General features: G+C 38.5%; 3 protein-coding genes across 3 annotated transcripts; all 3 read left to right on the top strand.

Annotated features, from left to right (window-relative positions):
• The first annotated feature begins 646 nt into the window (after positions 1-646).
• On the top strand, positions 647-3,733 carry LOC110758750 (endoglucanase 24-like). The gene is made up of 6 exons (XM_021960670.2): positions 647-1,207; positions 1,313-1,596; positions 1,858-2,295; positions 2,615-2,762; positions 2,872-3,038; positions 3,180-3,733. The coding sequence occupies exons 1-6, from the start codon at positions 976-978 to the stop codon at positions 3,510-3,512; spliced, it is 1,602 nt and encodes a 533-aa protein (XP_021816362.1). The 5' UTR covers positions 647-975; the 3' UTR covers positions 3,513-3,733.
• Positions 3,734-4,428: 695 nt separating this feature from the next.
• On the top strand, positions 4,429-7,694 carry LOC110757916 (polyamine-modulated factor 1-binding protein). The gene is made up of 3 exons (XM_021959669.2): positions 4,429-4,587; positions 5,762-6,624; positions 7,251-7,694. Exons 2-3 carry the CDS (start codon positions 5,765-5,767, stop codon positions 7,423-7,425), a joined length of 1,035 nt encoding a protein of 344 aa, XP_021815361.1. The 5' UTR covers positions 4,429-4,587; positions 5,762-5,764; the 3' UTR covers positions 7,426-7,694.
• Positions 7,695-8,121: 427 nt separating this feature from the next.
• On the top strand, positions 8,122-11,080 carry TAF14 (TBP-associated factor 14). The gene is made up of 7 exons (XM_021959682.2): positions 8,122-8,484; positions 8,892-8,980; positions 9,071-9,292; positions 9,381-9,568; positions 9,651-9,772; positions 10,555-10,655; positions 10,742-11,080. The coding sequence occupies exons 1-6, from the start codon at positions 8,374-8,376 to the stop codon at positions 10,648-10,650; spliced, it is 828 nt and encodes a 275-aa protein (XP_021815374.2). The 5' UTR covers positions 8,122-8,373; the 3' UTR covers positions 10,651-10,655; positions 10,742-11,080.
• Positions 11,081-12,098: the final 1,018 nt, after the last annotated feature.

The raw sequence follows: 12,098 nt of genomic DNA, 5'->3' as shown, positions 1-12,098 counted from the left end.
GTTCATCGGTTTTTATGCCCACCCCTAATTGACCCACAATCGAATGAGGAAAGGGAGTTTACACAAATATTTATCATTGGCCCATAAATATTTTAATTCGACATTGTAACTTAATTAAAGCAAAATAACATGTTTCCATAAGCTCATTAGAAAATCAATAATTTTTAAAAATGTAAGAAAACCAACATATTTTGAACTTGAAAGAATCAAGATGACATGAGTTGAGATCTCAAGCAGAAATAAAATGATCGAAGCCTATCCCTCAATCTAGTAGAGAAAAATTTGTGCATGATTTTGACCATTGGATAGACTTTAATTTGATCCAATGGCAATACTTAAGGGGAATGCTAGGCTTACCACATTTTTCATACGACATTCATACCACCTCTCTAATAGAGATGGAGCCCACCAATACAATGGGGCCCACCTCTATTAGAGAGGTGGTATGAATGTGGTATAAAAAATGTGGTAAGCCTAGCATTTTCCATACTTAAGTAGGTATAAATTGCCACATGTCAAGACACAAGTGGAGGTTGTCTTGCCACTCATCATTGCTAAATGGCAGGTAAGTACTCACCCAAGGTTTTCTCTTCCCATGGAGTTGGAACAGAAAATGACAAGGCAAGCACAATCTAATAATCCATCATCTCTTCCGGTTTCAAAACAAAGGCCAAGCTGTACCTGGCAGTTTTTGGCCGTCTGCCTCCCCAACATAATGGCATCATTCTTCGGCCACATCTCGACCTTCCACGCAAACCCCCACCCCACCAATCCGACGGCCCAGCCGCACTCACACATGCCCTTATGGACTCTGTCTCATCTCCAAGCCTAAGTCCAACAACTAAAACAAAGATCGAATTTTTTTACTTTTTCTTTTCTGGGTCTGAAAAAAAACAATATGATTTAGTCTTAACAAAGCAAAAGCTGAAATCTTGTTGAGAATGGTTGAAAGAAGTTGTGCTCTTAGTTGCGTAAATGGAAGAGAGAGCTGAGCAAGCTGCTCAGAAAGGGTCAAAGACAGAGAGATGGTGCTGGCGGTTAATTCTGTTAGTAACTGTAGCTCTGGTTGCCACTATGGCTGCACTCACTCTCTTGAAGTATTTAAAGCACTCCAATTCAAGTCGTGTCTCGGGTCGCCCCGGCCCCATAGTGCAAAAATACTCAGAAGCTCTTCAACTCTCCATGCAGTTCTTTGATATCCAGAAATGTAAACAAACCCAATTCTCCAATTCTTGTTTTGATTTTTATTTTTTTGGTTATAATAACTATGCATGTTGTTGATGTTGTAGATTTCTTTGTTGTTTGTTTGTAGCTGGTAAGCTTGTGGATAATCCGATTCCGTGGAGAGGGGATTCGGGGCTCCGAGATGGGAGTGAGGAGGATTTGGATTTGTCAAAAGGACTGTATGATGCAGGGGACCTCATCAAGTTTGGGTTCCCCATGGCTTTTACTGCAACTGTGTTGTCTTGGGCAATTCTTGAATATGGAGATCAGATGAAAGCGGTGAAGCAATTGGATCATGCCCATGACTCGCTTAAATGGATCGCTGATTACCTTATCAATGCACATCCTTCCCCCAATGAGCTCTATATTCAGGTCTAATTGCCTAATATTTTTTACAACAACACGAGTATTTGTCTTGCGACATAAGTTTGATAAGAGAACATTACCTCTAGCATGCATATCACGATAGTAACTTATTAGAATAAACAAGGTTCAAAAGTGTGCTTAGACATTATTTGGTGAACAAATGTAATAACCCGATCAGTGCTCTAACACAATTGTATGGCTTTTTTTTAGTGGGAGAATTAACCTTTTGAACTTGTTTATTTATTGATTTATTGTATGTGGTTGAAGGTGGGTGATCCTGACTTGGACCACAAGTGTTGGCAGAGACCTGAAGTCATGACAGAGGAAAGGCCTCTGATTCAAATTAACACATCTTTCCCAGGAACAGATGTTGCAGCAGAAACTGCAGCAGCTATGGCATCAGCATCTCTGGTTTTCAGGAAAATCAACTCCTCTTATTCTAAGTTGCTCCTCATGCATGCCCAGCAGCTGTTTGCTTTTGCTGATACTTACAGAGGTTCTTATAGTGTCAGCATACCCCAAGTGCAGATTTACTACAACTCTACAGGATATGGAGATGAACTCTTGTGGGCAGCTACCTGGCTCTATCATGCCACTGGAGACTTGACATACTTCAAATATGCAACCGAACAGAACGGCCCGGCATTTGCTAACTGGGGAAGTCCATCTTGGTTTAGTTGGGACGACAAGCATGCTGCTACTCAGGTATATATTATAAGGAGTTCTTTAACTGGTTTCCATTTAGTTCTTCATATGGTACTTGAATGTTGAATTCATGCCAAAGTTGTCAGATGTACTTTATAAGCTCAGATTATCTATATTTATAGTCGTCCATTTTGTTGTTAAGATCATCAATATAGCTCTTATTTCTAATGATCAGTAATCATATACGTTGTTGCTAAGAATTGTTTATACAAAGTAGTATATGCTAATTTCATCTGTAAGCATCAGGAGAGAGAGGATACATCTAGCTGACTCTGCAAAGTTCTGATTATGCTAATATTTGTGACATTTTTGGGAGCAGGTTCTGCTGTCCAGGATAAGTTTCTTTGGTACAAAAGACATCTCATTTGCAGAGAACATGGACCTTCAAAAGTACAGAGAAACTGCAGAGGTCTTCATGTGTGGACTTCTACCTGATTCGCCCACCGCCACATCCAGCAGAACAGCCAGTAATTTTTTCAGTCTTTTACGGTATCAGTGAATCTGTGTGTGTTATGCTGAACGACTGTGTGTGGGAGCAGACTAAATTGATGAAGTTCTATGTGTCTTGTGATATAGGTGGTCTGATATGGGTGATAAAATGGAACTGTCTACAGCATGCTGTGGCGTCAGCATTTCTAGCTGTTCTCTATAGTGACTACATGCTTACATCTCAGACTGAAGTGCTGTATTGTGATGGGAAATCCTACAAGCCTACCGATCTTCGTAACTTTGCCATCTCTCAGGTATTCAATCTGTTGGCAATAAGTTGTAATAGTTTTGAATGGATTCTGGAGACTGATTCATCATTTGATGTTTAAGTAAAGTCCCAAAGTTAAACTGTCTCTCTCTGCATTAATCTGACCAAATTGCTAGACATTCTTCAGGTAGATTATGTGTTGGGCAGAAATCCAATGGAGATGAGCTATCTTGTTGGGTATGGGAGCAAGTACCCTCAGTATGTGCACCACAGGGGATCTTCAATTCCAGCTGATGCACGTACCGGCTGCCAGGACGGGTTTAAGTGGCTGAACTCTTCCAATCCCAATCCAAATGTAGCTGTTGGTGCTCTAGTTGGAGGCCCCTTCCTGAATGAAACCTATATCGATAACCGGAACAATTCGATGCAAGGTGAACCAAGCACTTACAATAGTGCCCTCATTGTGGCCCTCCTCTCAGGCTTAGTTACCAGTTCTTCGGTTGCCAAGACTTTCTCATAGAAGAGCACTCCTGCTATATAATCGCTCTCATTTTTGTACAATATGTAGCCTGCAGGAAATCCATAGCTAAATAAACTACATGTAAAATGCCATGAAATAGCTGCTCCTATCAGTCTTTTTAAGTGTTTCAGGTAGAGATTGAGGTGCTTGATCTCATGCTGGTTTTAGCTAGGAACACCAGACTGGGATTTGCCCATTTCCCTGAAATGTAAATATGAGTTTTCAATGAAATCAAACTTGAAAGACTTTTCAATGAATTTCATCCCATAACCCATAATGCAACCCTTTCTTCATCTAAAATCAAATCAAACTTGACAGATACATGAACAGTGAAGAGCCTTTAAAGAGCGACAAAGAGTAACTTTAATCCCACATCAAGTCCTTTACCGCCCATGCTATCAATGTAAGCAATGGATTCTTCTTGCAACACACAACAAAGAACATTATGAATTTTACAACAATATTAACTCCATAGTTTTTTTTTTCAAATTAAAAAATAGGTGATGCAACACGAGGACCCATCCTACTCTCGCCCAAACTCATTAGCCCATTTTTTTAAAAACCTTTTTTGTTTGAGTTTCACTAATCTTTTTTTAATACAAAAATATATGAGGCCTCCCACTTGACTTGAGCTACAAATCACAACCTCAGAGTTAAATTCACTAATCTATTACATAATTTATTTATTTATTGGGTATTTTTTTCTTTTTTGAGCTTGTTGCTCAAAAGTGAAGGACCACTTAACCCAAGATAGTTACTTTAATAATTGAATTAAATCTTATTCATGATGTAAATTATGCTGGTCGGCCTATAAACATTTTTTCAGAAAATTCAGGTATTTATTTGTTTATTTGAAAATAGAAAAAGAAAGAACACAAAAGCAAAGGGTGGACAAAAATGAAAGTACACGGCTGCCCTTTCCCTCTCACATTCATTCTTGTTATTATTGCCATTTCTTACCCAAAGAAAAAAAAAAAAGGTGTGCTGGACGAAGACGAAGACGGCACCAGCACCAAACCTTCAGCTCCTGCACTCAAACCCCCTCAAAATCCCTTGCCTTTCCTCAATTCCAAAGGTTTGTTCTCATTTCTATCTCATTTTCTTTTTTCGGAGCTTTGGTTTGGCTTTGATCGTTCGTCTTTTCGTTCTCATTGCCGTGTTTCATCGTAGCTTTTATTTTGTTTTTGTAATTACGTCCCTGTATCAGTTCTGTTTGTCACTTTGTTTAAAGTTTAGGCTTTTTGTTAAGATCGGATTGTGCTTGTATGCGATTAGTCAGATGAACTATAAAGCCAAAATTGACGGAATTATCAACCCAATGTGATAATTAGGGTTTCATTTTTTCATTGTTACAAGATTCTGCTGTTAGATTATCATAATTTGAGTTTTGTACAGATATTAATTTCTTTATTTCCCCCTTCCATTTCTCAGAAGTTAAATTTTTTTTAACTGGAAATAGCCTTAGATTTATGATTCACACGTTGGATCTTCTTTAATTTGTGTTTTTTGAACTTATTTTGCATAGGCCTCATAGAGGCATAGTTGAGGGATGCATTTGAGTTAGTGGGCTGTTGTTTGGTCATCTGAGTTCATTTTTGAGTGATGCTGGTTAGTTAATAATATGATTTGTATAGCTTTTCAGGAAAATACAGAAAGTACCCAGGTGATAATCACCCATTTTTTGCCTCTTTTGATGAACTAAAAAATTTATTATCCATGTTAAAATTTATTTCCGAGGTTGTGGATATAGCTTTATTCAACTTTAAATCTCCTTTCCTGTCTCTAGCAACGTATTAGGATCTTTGCAGTAGAGTGTGTGTGTGCATATAACCAACATTGCTTGAAGTTCAACTCCGCATCATGCAGACATCCCAGCTCTTGTGCACTATAATGTGCAGCTTGGGTTTAAGATTTTTTTCCTGTTTTGAGTGGTGAATGTGTTTAATATGCTTAAGCATAGATTTGCTTGATTTGGGTGAATTTCTGCCGCTTTGACCTGAGAAGTATGCCTCATATTGCAAGATGGAAACTTGATATATGGCATGTGCTATTAAACTTACTCGTATATATTTTCTCCTGTTATAAGTCCTATTTGAGTTAGCAGGCACCTTGTTGCTTATAACTTTGTTTAACCTTCATAATGTGTTATTCCTTTGAAGGATCCAAAGGTGGTTATGCGTTTGATATTGAACTGGTCACTTTACAGTATATTTGAAAGTTTTCATTTTCATTTTGACAACTTTGAACAGGGGATGGCAGCAGAGGAAGATGTTGAGTTGTCAACGTTTAAGTCTCAGCTGAGCCAAACGCAGGAAATATGGAAGCAGGAGATGGAAGAGCGCCAATCCCAAGTGGATGTATTACAAAAAAAGCTTACGGAGGTAAAGGTTTGTATAGAGGGGTCTGAGGAAGATTCGAAAAAGGAACTAGAGGTTCTTTGGCGGAGAGTTAAAACTACCGCAACGCTGTTAACATACTTGAAATCAAAAGCAAGACTAATGGCTGTTCCTCATTTAGCGCATACATCTTGTGGCATCAAACAATTAGAAGGGGTGGGGCTTGTTGATAAAGATGGTACACCGTTGTCTGGTTGGTCTAGAAATGTTGATCTTTCTTCCTTTGATAGTCCAGATGAAGACACTTGGATTGGGATTAGTAAGCAACATGGTCCTCTGGATGAACAGGATGCAACTTATATTGGTGAACTACTTAAGTCTGTGCAGATGGTTACAGACGTAATGGAAGCTCTTGTCAAGAGAGTTGTACTGGCAGAATCCGAAACTGCAATTGAGAAGGAGAAGGTAACTGTCGGTGCGGAGGAACTTAAGAAAAAGTCAATCCAAATTGAGAATATGTCTTTGAAGTTAGAAGAGATGGAACGGTTTGCTCTAGGTACAAATGGTATTCTAACGGAAATGAAGCAGAGAGTTGAGGATTTGGTTGAAGAAACATATAGACAGCGGCAACGAGCTGCAGAAAATGAACAGGAGCTTTGTCGTGTGAAGCGGGACTTTGAGTCTCTAAAATCATATGTTAGCAGTCTCATCACCGTACGAGAAACACTGCTTTCATCAGAGAAGCAGTTCCAAACTATTGAAAAGCTGTTTGAGCGGTCAGTATGTTTTGTTCTGCACTCAACAGATATTCATTCTTCTCAATTATCAAGTGCTTGTTCTTCTATCATTTTGTTGGTTATGCCAGAATTTTTTGCTAGAATTTCTTTTCTGTTTCTTTACTAGGTTGAGGCCTCCCTTGTTTCACTGTTGCTTGCATCTAGTTGTCCTGGTAGTTATCACTGATTGAGTGCTTTTGCTGGGCACTGTATTGTTCAGTTCTTGCTGGGTGACTTATCAAGCATGAAACTACCAAGCACTGATTTAGAAATTGTTCGTTTGATCTATTTAGGTGCTGTAGGTGCTGAGTTTTCAAATTCTTTTAATTGCTTTGGTCATACAATTGATTGGTCTTCCGGAAGTTGGAATTTCTGGAGCTATTTTGCAGATAATAAAATGGGTTTTTAGTCTGGTATTGTTAGATCATTTGGTCAAGAAGGTAGCTTTAGCTTCTGCACACGGGCACACTCGTGCACTTGCATGTGTTGTTCTTATGTTTTTCAGCAGCAGCAGTCATATGTTTATGCCTGTGCAGTAATCTGATGCCATCTCATCCCTTTCTACATCCATATACCCTAGATGGAAATGTTTTGTTGTTTTATCATCTGATGTTGCTTTGAAACAGGCTAGTCGCAAAAACAACACAGTTAGAGGGTGAGAAAATCCAGAAAGAGACAGAAGTTCAGAAACTTATGGAAGAAAATGTGAAGCTGAGTGCTCTTCTTGACAAGAAAGAGGCCCAACTTCTGGCCATGAATGAACAATGCAAGGTGATGGCTTTGAGTGCTTCGAACATCTAATCTGTTATGCTCGCCTGCCCGGTGGTTGGTGTCCGGTGGCTTGCTTTGCAACACTGTTTGGATCAATCCCGCCCGTCCGTCAACATACCAGAAAGAAAACTAGGAATGAGCGACTCTGGATAGCAATCTTTGTCTGAGACCCTTTCTTTCGATTGTAACATTGTGAAGAGCCCTCTTGAACTCATTATCTAGTTGTGCATTTATGCTGTTGTTTAACCGAACGCAGAAAATCGTACATGAATTGGAATGCAAATCTCATTTGTTAATCATCTGAATATGTTCCACCAATGCTGCCGGATGATATTTTAACTAGAAATATTTTATATCAAGCATGGTACTTGGCTAAGAATTCGAGTATTGAGCAAGGGGCGTGTAGCACAAGTGGTTACGAGAAATTACTTCAGCATTCATTCTGTATTTAAATCGTCTCTTTTCAATTTTCTTTGTATCAAAAAATAAAAACATTCGAGTATTGAGGGTCATGGTAGGCTGGCTGACTATAGAATTTTGTCATGGTAGGCTTAGGCTATATGGAATTGTATGGTAGCCCATTGGGCTTTTTTTTACCTAGTAGAAACAAATGTTATCCTCTTTATTTTTTTTTACTAATAATAATTTTTTGTTGTTGTCATAATACTAATAATAAATGTTATCCTTTTATTTAGACGTCATCCAATACAACAACAACAAAAAAACATTTTGGTCAAAAAATTTGTATTTTCGCATGGAAAAAACAAAAGAGCTCGAAATCCCGCTGAAAATACCAAACCAAAAACAAATGAACTAAAACCCTAACCCCCTTTATACCTCAAATTTCCCCTTTCTGATACCCAATTTGTGCCATACGAATTCGCAAAATCAAAACCCTTTTGTGCTTTGTGCGTTCAACTCTGTGTTTTCATTGCTCTGTTTGAATTGACAAAGACGGAAGCTTGAATTTTGGTCACAATGTCAATCAGAAAAGTAGGTGAAACTCAGCCTCAGCCTGAGGAGGGTGGTTCTGCACAAACGTCACAGCCAATCCGCATTTCCAAGTCTGCTGAAGATAGCGACAAGAAGGTAGTGCATTCTTGTGCTGTTCGTGGGCTAAATTTTTTTGGGTTTCTAAGAATGTGAACTATGAGGCTGAAAATTTTGAATTTTTCACTTTGTCGTCTATAAAATCTATCCTTTTCCTGTTAGTTTCTGCAGTTATGTGTTTCTAAGTTAATTGAATTTGAGGAAGCAACGAGCTAACGTTAAAATATTTAAGCATTTGTTGGTTCCATATATTTGAATTCCATGTTTAGGTCTGACATTTCGTACTCCTTATGCCAATTTGTAGCACCCTTTATTATATTAGATGATATGAGGTTTGTACTGTGGGGCTATAAGACCCGGAAAATTTGTTTAGCTGTAATCAATGCCCATCTCCTTTTATTTTTTCAATAAACATTTATGATGCTTTTTTATTTGGATTTTCATAGGGGACAAACAGGAGACTTAAGGATGTCGAGATTTGTGTACCAATAGTGTATGGGACAATCGCATTCTATCTTGGTAGGAAGGCCAGTGAGTAAGTATTCATTTGCTTGGGTCCTGTTGTATGCGTTTTGCTTTTTGTAGATTATTTGATCATTTTCCTGTACTGTTTTCTGTTATTTAGGTCTCAGTCCCATAAGTGGACGGTTTATGTTCGTGGGGCAACAAACGAAGACCTTGGGGTGGTGGTAAAGCGAGTTATATTTCAATTGCATCCTAGTTTCAATAACCCTATGAGAGTGGTTGATTCACCGCCATTTGAATTAACAGAATGTGGTTGGGGTGAATTTGAAATTTCCATCAGTCTGTTCTTCCACAGTGATGTCTGTGAGAGACAGTTGGACTTGTGAGTTGCATATTGTGATATTGATTTCATCTGCTTGAAAAGGCCCACAAGGCAGATCAATAATTACTGGAGCTCATATCATCTGCAGGTTTCACCCTTTGAAGTTATATACTGAAGACGAATCTGGGCCCCAGTCAACCAAGAAACCTGTTGTTATGGAATCTTACAATGAATTAGTTTTCCCTGATCCTTCAGAAGCCTTTGTTGCTCGTGTGCAGAACCATCCAGCAGTTGTAGTGCCCCGTTTGCCTGCTGGTTTTAACTTGCCTAATCCTGGTAAATTTCTTGCTTTGCTGGTTTTTCAACTCCTGCTTCTTACATTCCTTTGGTTTTAAACTTCATATGTTGACTTCTACAGAATCGATTGATCGCGTGAATGAAAAGGGACGAGGGGACACAAAAGATCATCCCCTTAGTCAGTGGTTCTTGAATTTTTCAGAGCCTGATGAGCTCTTAAAACTTGCAGCGGCTCGTCAGGAGGTTAGAATTGGTTGCTATCTCCTTTTCTTTTTGAACTAATCAATGTGGCTTCGGCTCCATTTGTACTGCGTTTATGCCTTGTAAAATACTACTAGTTTGGAACTAACATATTCTTAACTTATTACCTCCCCACCCCCCTTTTCACCTGTTAAGAATGAAAACACTCGTTTGTTTTATTTTATTTTAATTTGTTAACATAAGAGCTTATATGATCATGCTTATTGGTGTCATGTTAGGGCACTGCTGTCTAGGGTTACTCACTAGAGATTACATGCTATTACTAGCTTCAATGTTGGGCTGATCCTTCTGATCTGCTTCTCTTCCTTTATATTGTATATGTATCCTGGCTAGGTCACTCCATTGTGGTCAAGTCTTGCTGGTTGTCTTATGTGCCCTGCGCTTTCTTGAATGCATCTGATTGAGTTTTATCTTCTAACTTGTTGTTTTATTTATGGCTTGGTGTCACTAGTAGCTTGCCATGTTGCAAGTACTGTTGTCCTTGTCAATTCTTGTGACTTGTTTTGCTCTTTCTCGTAACTTGTGGTCAAGTTTGACAAGTTAATACCAGGTTATTGAAGGATGCCTTATGTGTCCTGCACTATCTTGAATGCTTCTGATTAAGTTTTATCTTGTAACTTACAACTTTTGTTATGGGCGTGGGTATCATGTGTAGCTATGCCTGATTGCATGTGCTGTTGTCCATATCAGTTCTTGTTGTTTTGGTCTTTCTTTTACGCCTGTTTGACTGGTCTAACTTATTGACATTTTCTTCAACTTGATAGGTGCAAGCCCACATTGTTAACGTGAGAAGAAAACTGAGTATGTTGGATGGAGTGCCCCAGCTGTCCAAACCACCCTCTGGATACGAATATACATGATCAGGGTAGATTATCCTTCAAGTTTCCTCAGCAGTGTAGATCACGGAAGGCCTAAGAACGATTATTGATGTAAACATGTGTATTGTCGCAGTTGTGGGAATCTCCATTTCGTTTAAATCTCTCTTTTGGAGCTAACGGAAGTGAAGTGTAGGAACAACATTGGATTGTACCCAGCTTATCATCAGGCAAGAATTAGAAGTTTATGTGCATGGACGTCTATGAATGTAAAAACATGTATGAATGTTCTTATGCATATGTATGTGCAGTTGTGTGTATATTTTGATTAATCCATTTCTGACGTTGAACTATCAGAAGCCACTTAAGATATGACTTAAATGAAAATGTACGATGCTCGGTTTTCACTGCTAGTGTAAGAGATCAAAGATAGATTCAACTGATCAAATGGATGACTCGAATTTGTTTTACCTAACTCAGATTTGGTCTTGTGCTGATCGGTTTTCACACAGCTTAATTTGTTCAAAAACTTGTGCTGATGCAGAGTAACGAATGTCATTACATTAATTGAGTGTTCGAAAGGACTTCTGAATGTAAATGCAGAGAGATGCATGCATGCCAACGCTGGAGAATTCTGACTTTTGATGCATTGATATGTAAATTAGATATCTTTCATCTCCGTACTCTAAGGTAAGTTAGATACCTAAGTTTATCTGAGATAGACTAGATTGGTAAGCTGAAATGTCAGCAACAGTTATGATGCCGTCATCAAATTCAAGCAGCCATCTGTATTTTGTCTCTATAAGGTTTCTTGAAGACAAAAGTAACATGGCCTTCACATGTTCATGAATTGATGTATAGGTTGAAAACATCTGCAACACAAGAGCCTTGTGTTGATTGGCAATCATGGCCCCTGCCTCAGTGACGATGATATGGCCTCTACTAACTTCAATTCAATTCTGACCTTCATATTCTCTATCCATATGTATTCATATCCACAACATGGGTAGCCGCATATATAGACATTACCACCGCTCTTTCTATTCAATCTCCATCGAGACTCTGACTTGTTTCGTTTGGTATTGGAATTTGGATCTCAATGAGTTTTCCCCAAAGGACAGAACTATTACCCCTCAATTCAGTTTCTCAATTCTATAATCCTCAAACTTTTAACGTTGTGTCACTTTAGTCGTTCTGTCAGAGTATGTCATTTTCTTCTCTTGTTTCATCCAAAAGTGCATTGTGTGACTTCAATTTGGGACGAAATAGGAGAAGAAAGCAGTTGATAGGTTGGCGCAGTACATACAACCTGGGTGGACATTTTTACCCTAATTTTTGAGAGAAAAACGAACGGACTTTGATTGAAGGACCAAAGTGACACAAAATTAAAAGTTGGATAGCACTATAGAATTCTAAAACTTTATTCAAAGACCAAAGTGAGAATTGAGTAATTGAGGAACTAAATATTAAAGTTGGTTCATGATGTCATGATA

This window comes from Prunus avium, chromosome 7, assembly GCF_965620075.1.
Source record: "Prunus avium chromosome 7, drPruAviu1.hap1.1, whole genome shotgun sequence".
NCBI lineage: Eukaryota > Viridiplantae > Streptophyta > Magnoliopsida > Rosales > Rosaceae > Prunus > Prunus avium.
This window is presented reverse-complemented; position numbering and strand designations above follow the sequence as displayed.

Excerpts from the sequence above, each read along its gene's own strand:
- LOC110758750 (XM_021960670.2), top strand. The coding sequence starts at position 976 with ATGGAAGAGAGAGCTGAGCAAGCTGCTCAGAAAGGGTCAAAGACAGAG. Across the intron at positions 2,296-2,614 it reads ACAAGCATGCTGCTACTCAG|GTTCTGCTGTCCAGGATAAG; the intron begins GTATATATTATA and ends TTTTGGGAGCAG. Across the intron at positions 3,039-3,179 it reads GTAACTTTGCCATCTCTCAG|GTAGATTATGTGTTGGGCAG; the intron begins GTATTCAATCTG and ends GACATTCTTCAG.
- LOC110757916 (XM_021959669.2), top strand. The coding sequence starts at position 5,765 with ATGGCAGCAGAGGAAGATGTTGAGTTGTCAACGTTTAAGTCTCAGCTG. Across the intron at positions 6,625-7,250 it reads ATTGAAAAGCTGTTTGAGCG|GCTAGTCGCAAAAACAACAC; the intron begins GTCAGTATGTTT and ends GCTTTGAAACAG.
- TAF14 (XM_021959682.2), top strand. The coding sequence starts at position 8,374 with ATGTCAATCAGAAAAGTAGGTGAAACTCAGCCTCAGCCTGAGGAGGGT. Across the intron at positions 8,981-9,070 it reads CTTGGTAGGAAGGCCAGTGA|GTCTCAGTCCCATAAGTGGA; the intron begins GTAAGTATTCAT and ends TCTGTTATTTAG. Across the intron at positions 9,569-9,650 it reads TTTTAACTTGCCTAATCCTG|AATCGATTGATCGCGTGAAT; the intron begins GTAAATTTCTTG and ends TGACTTCTACAG.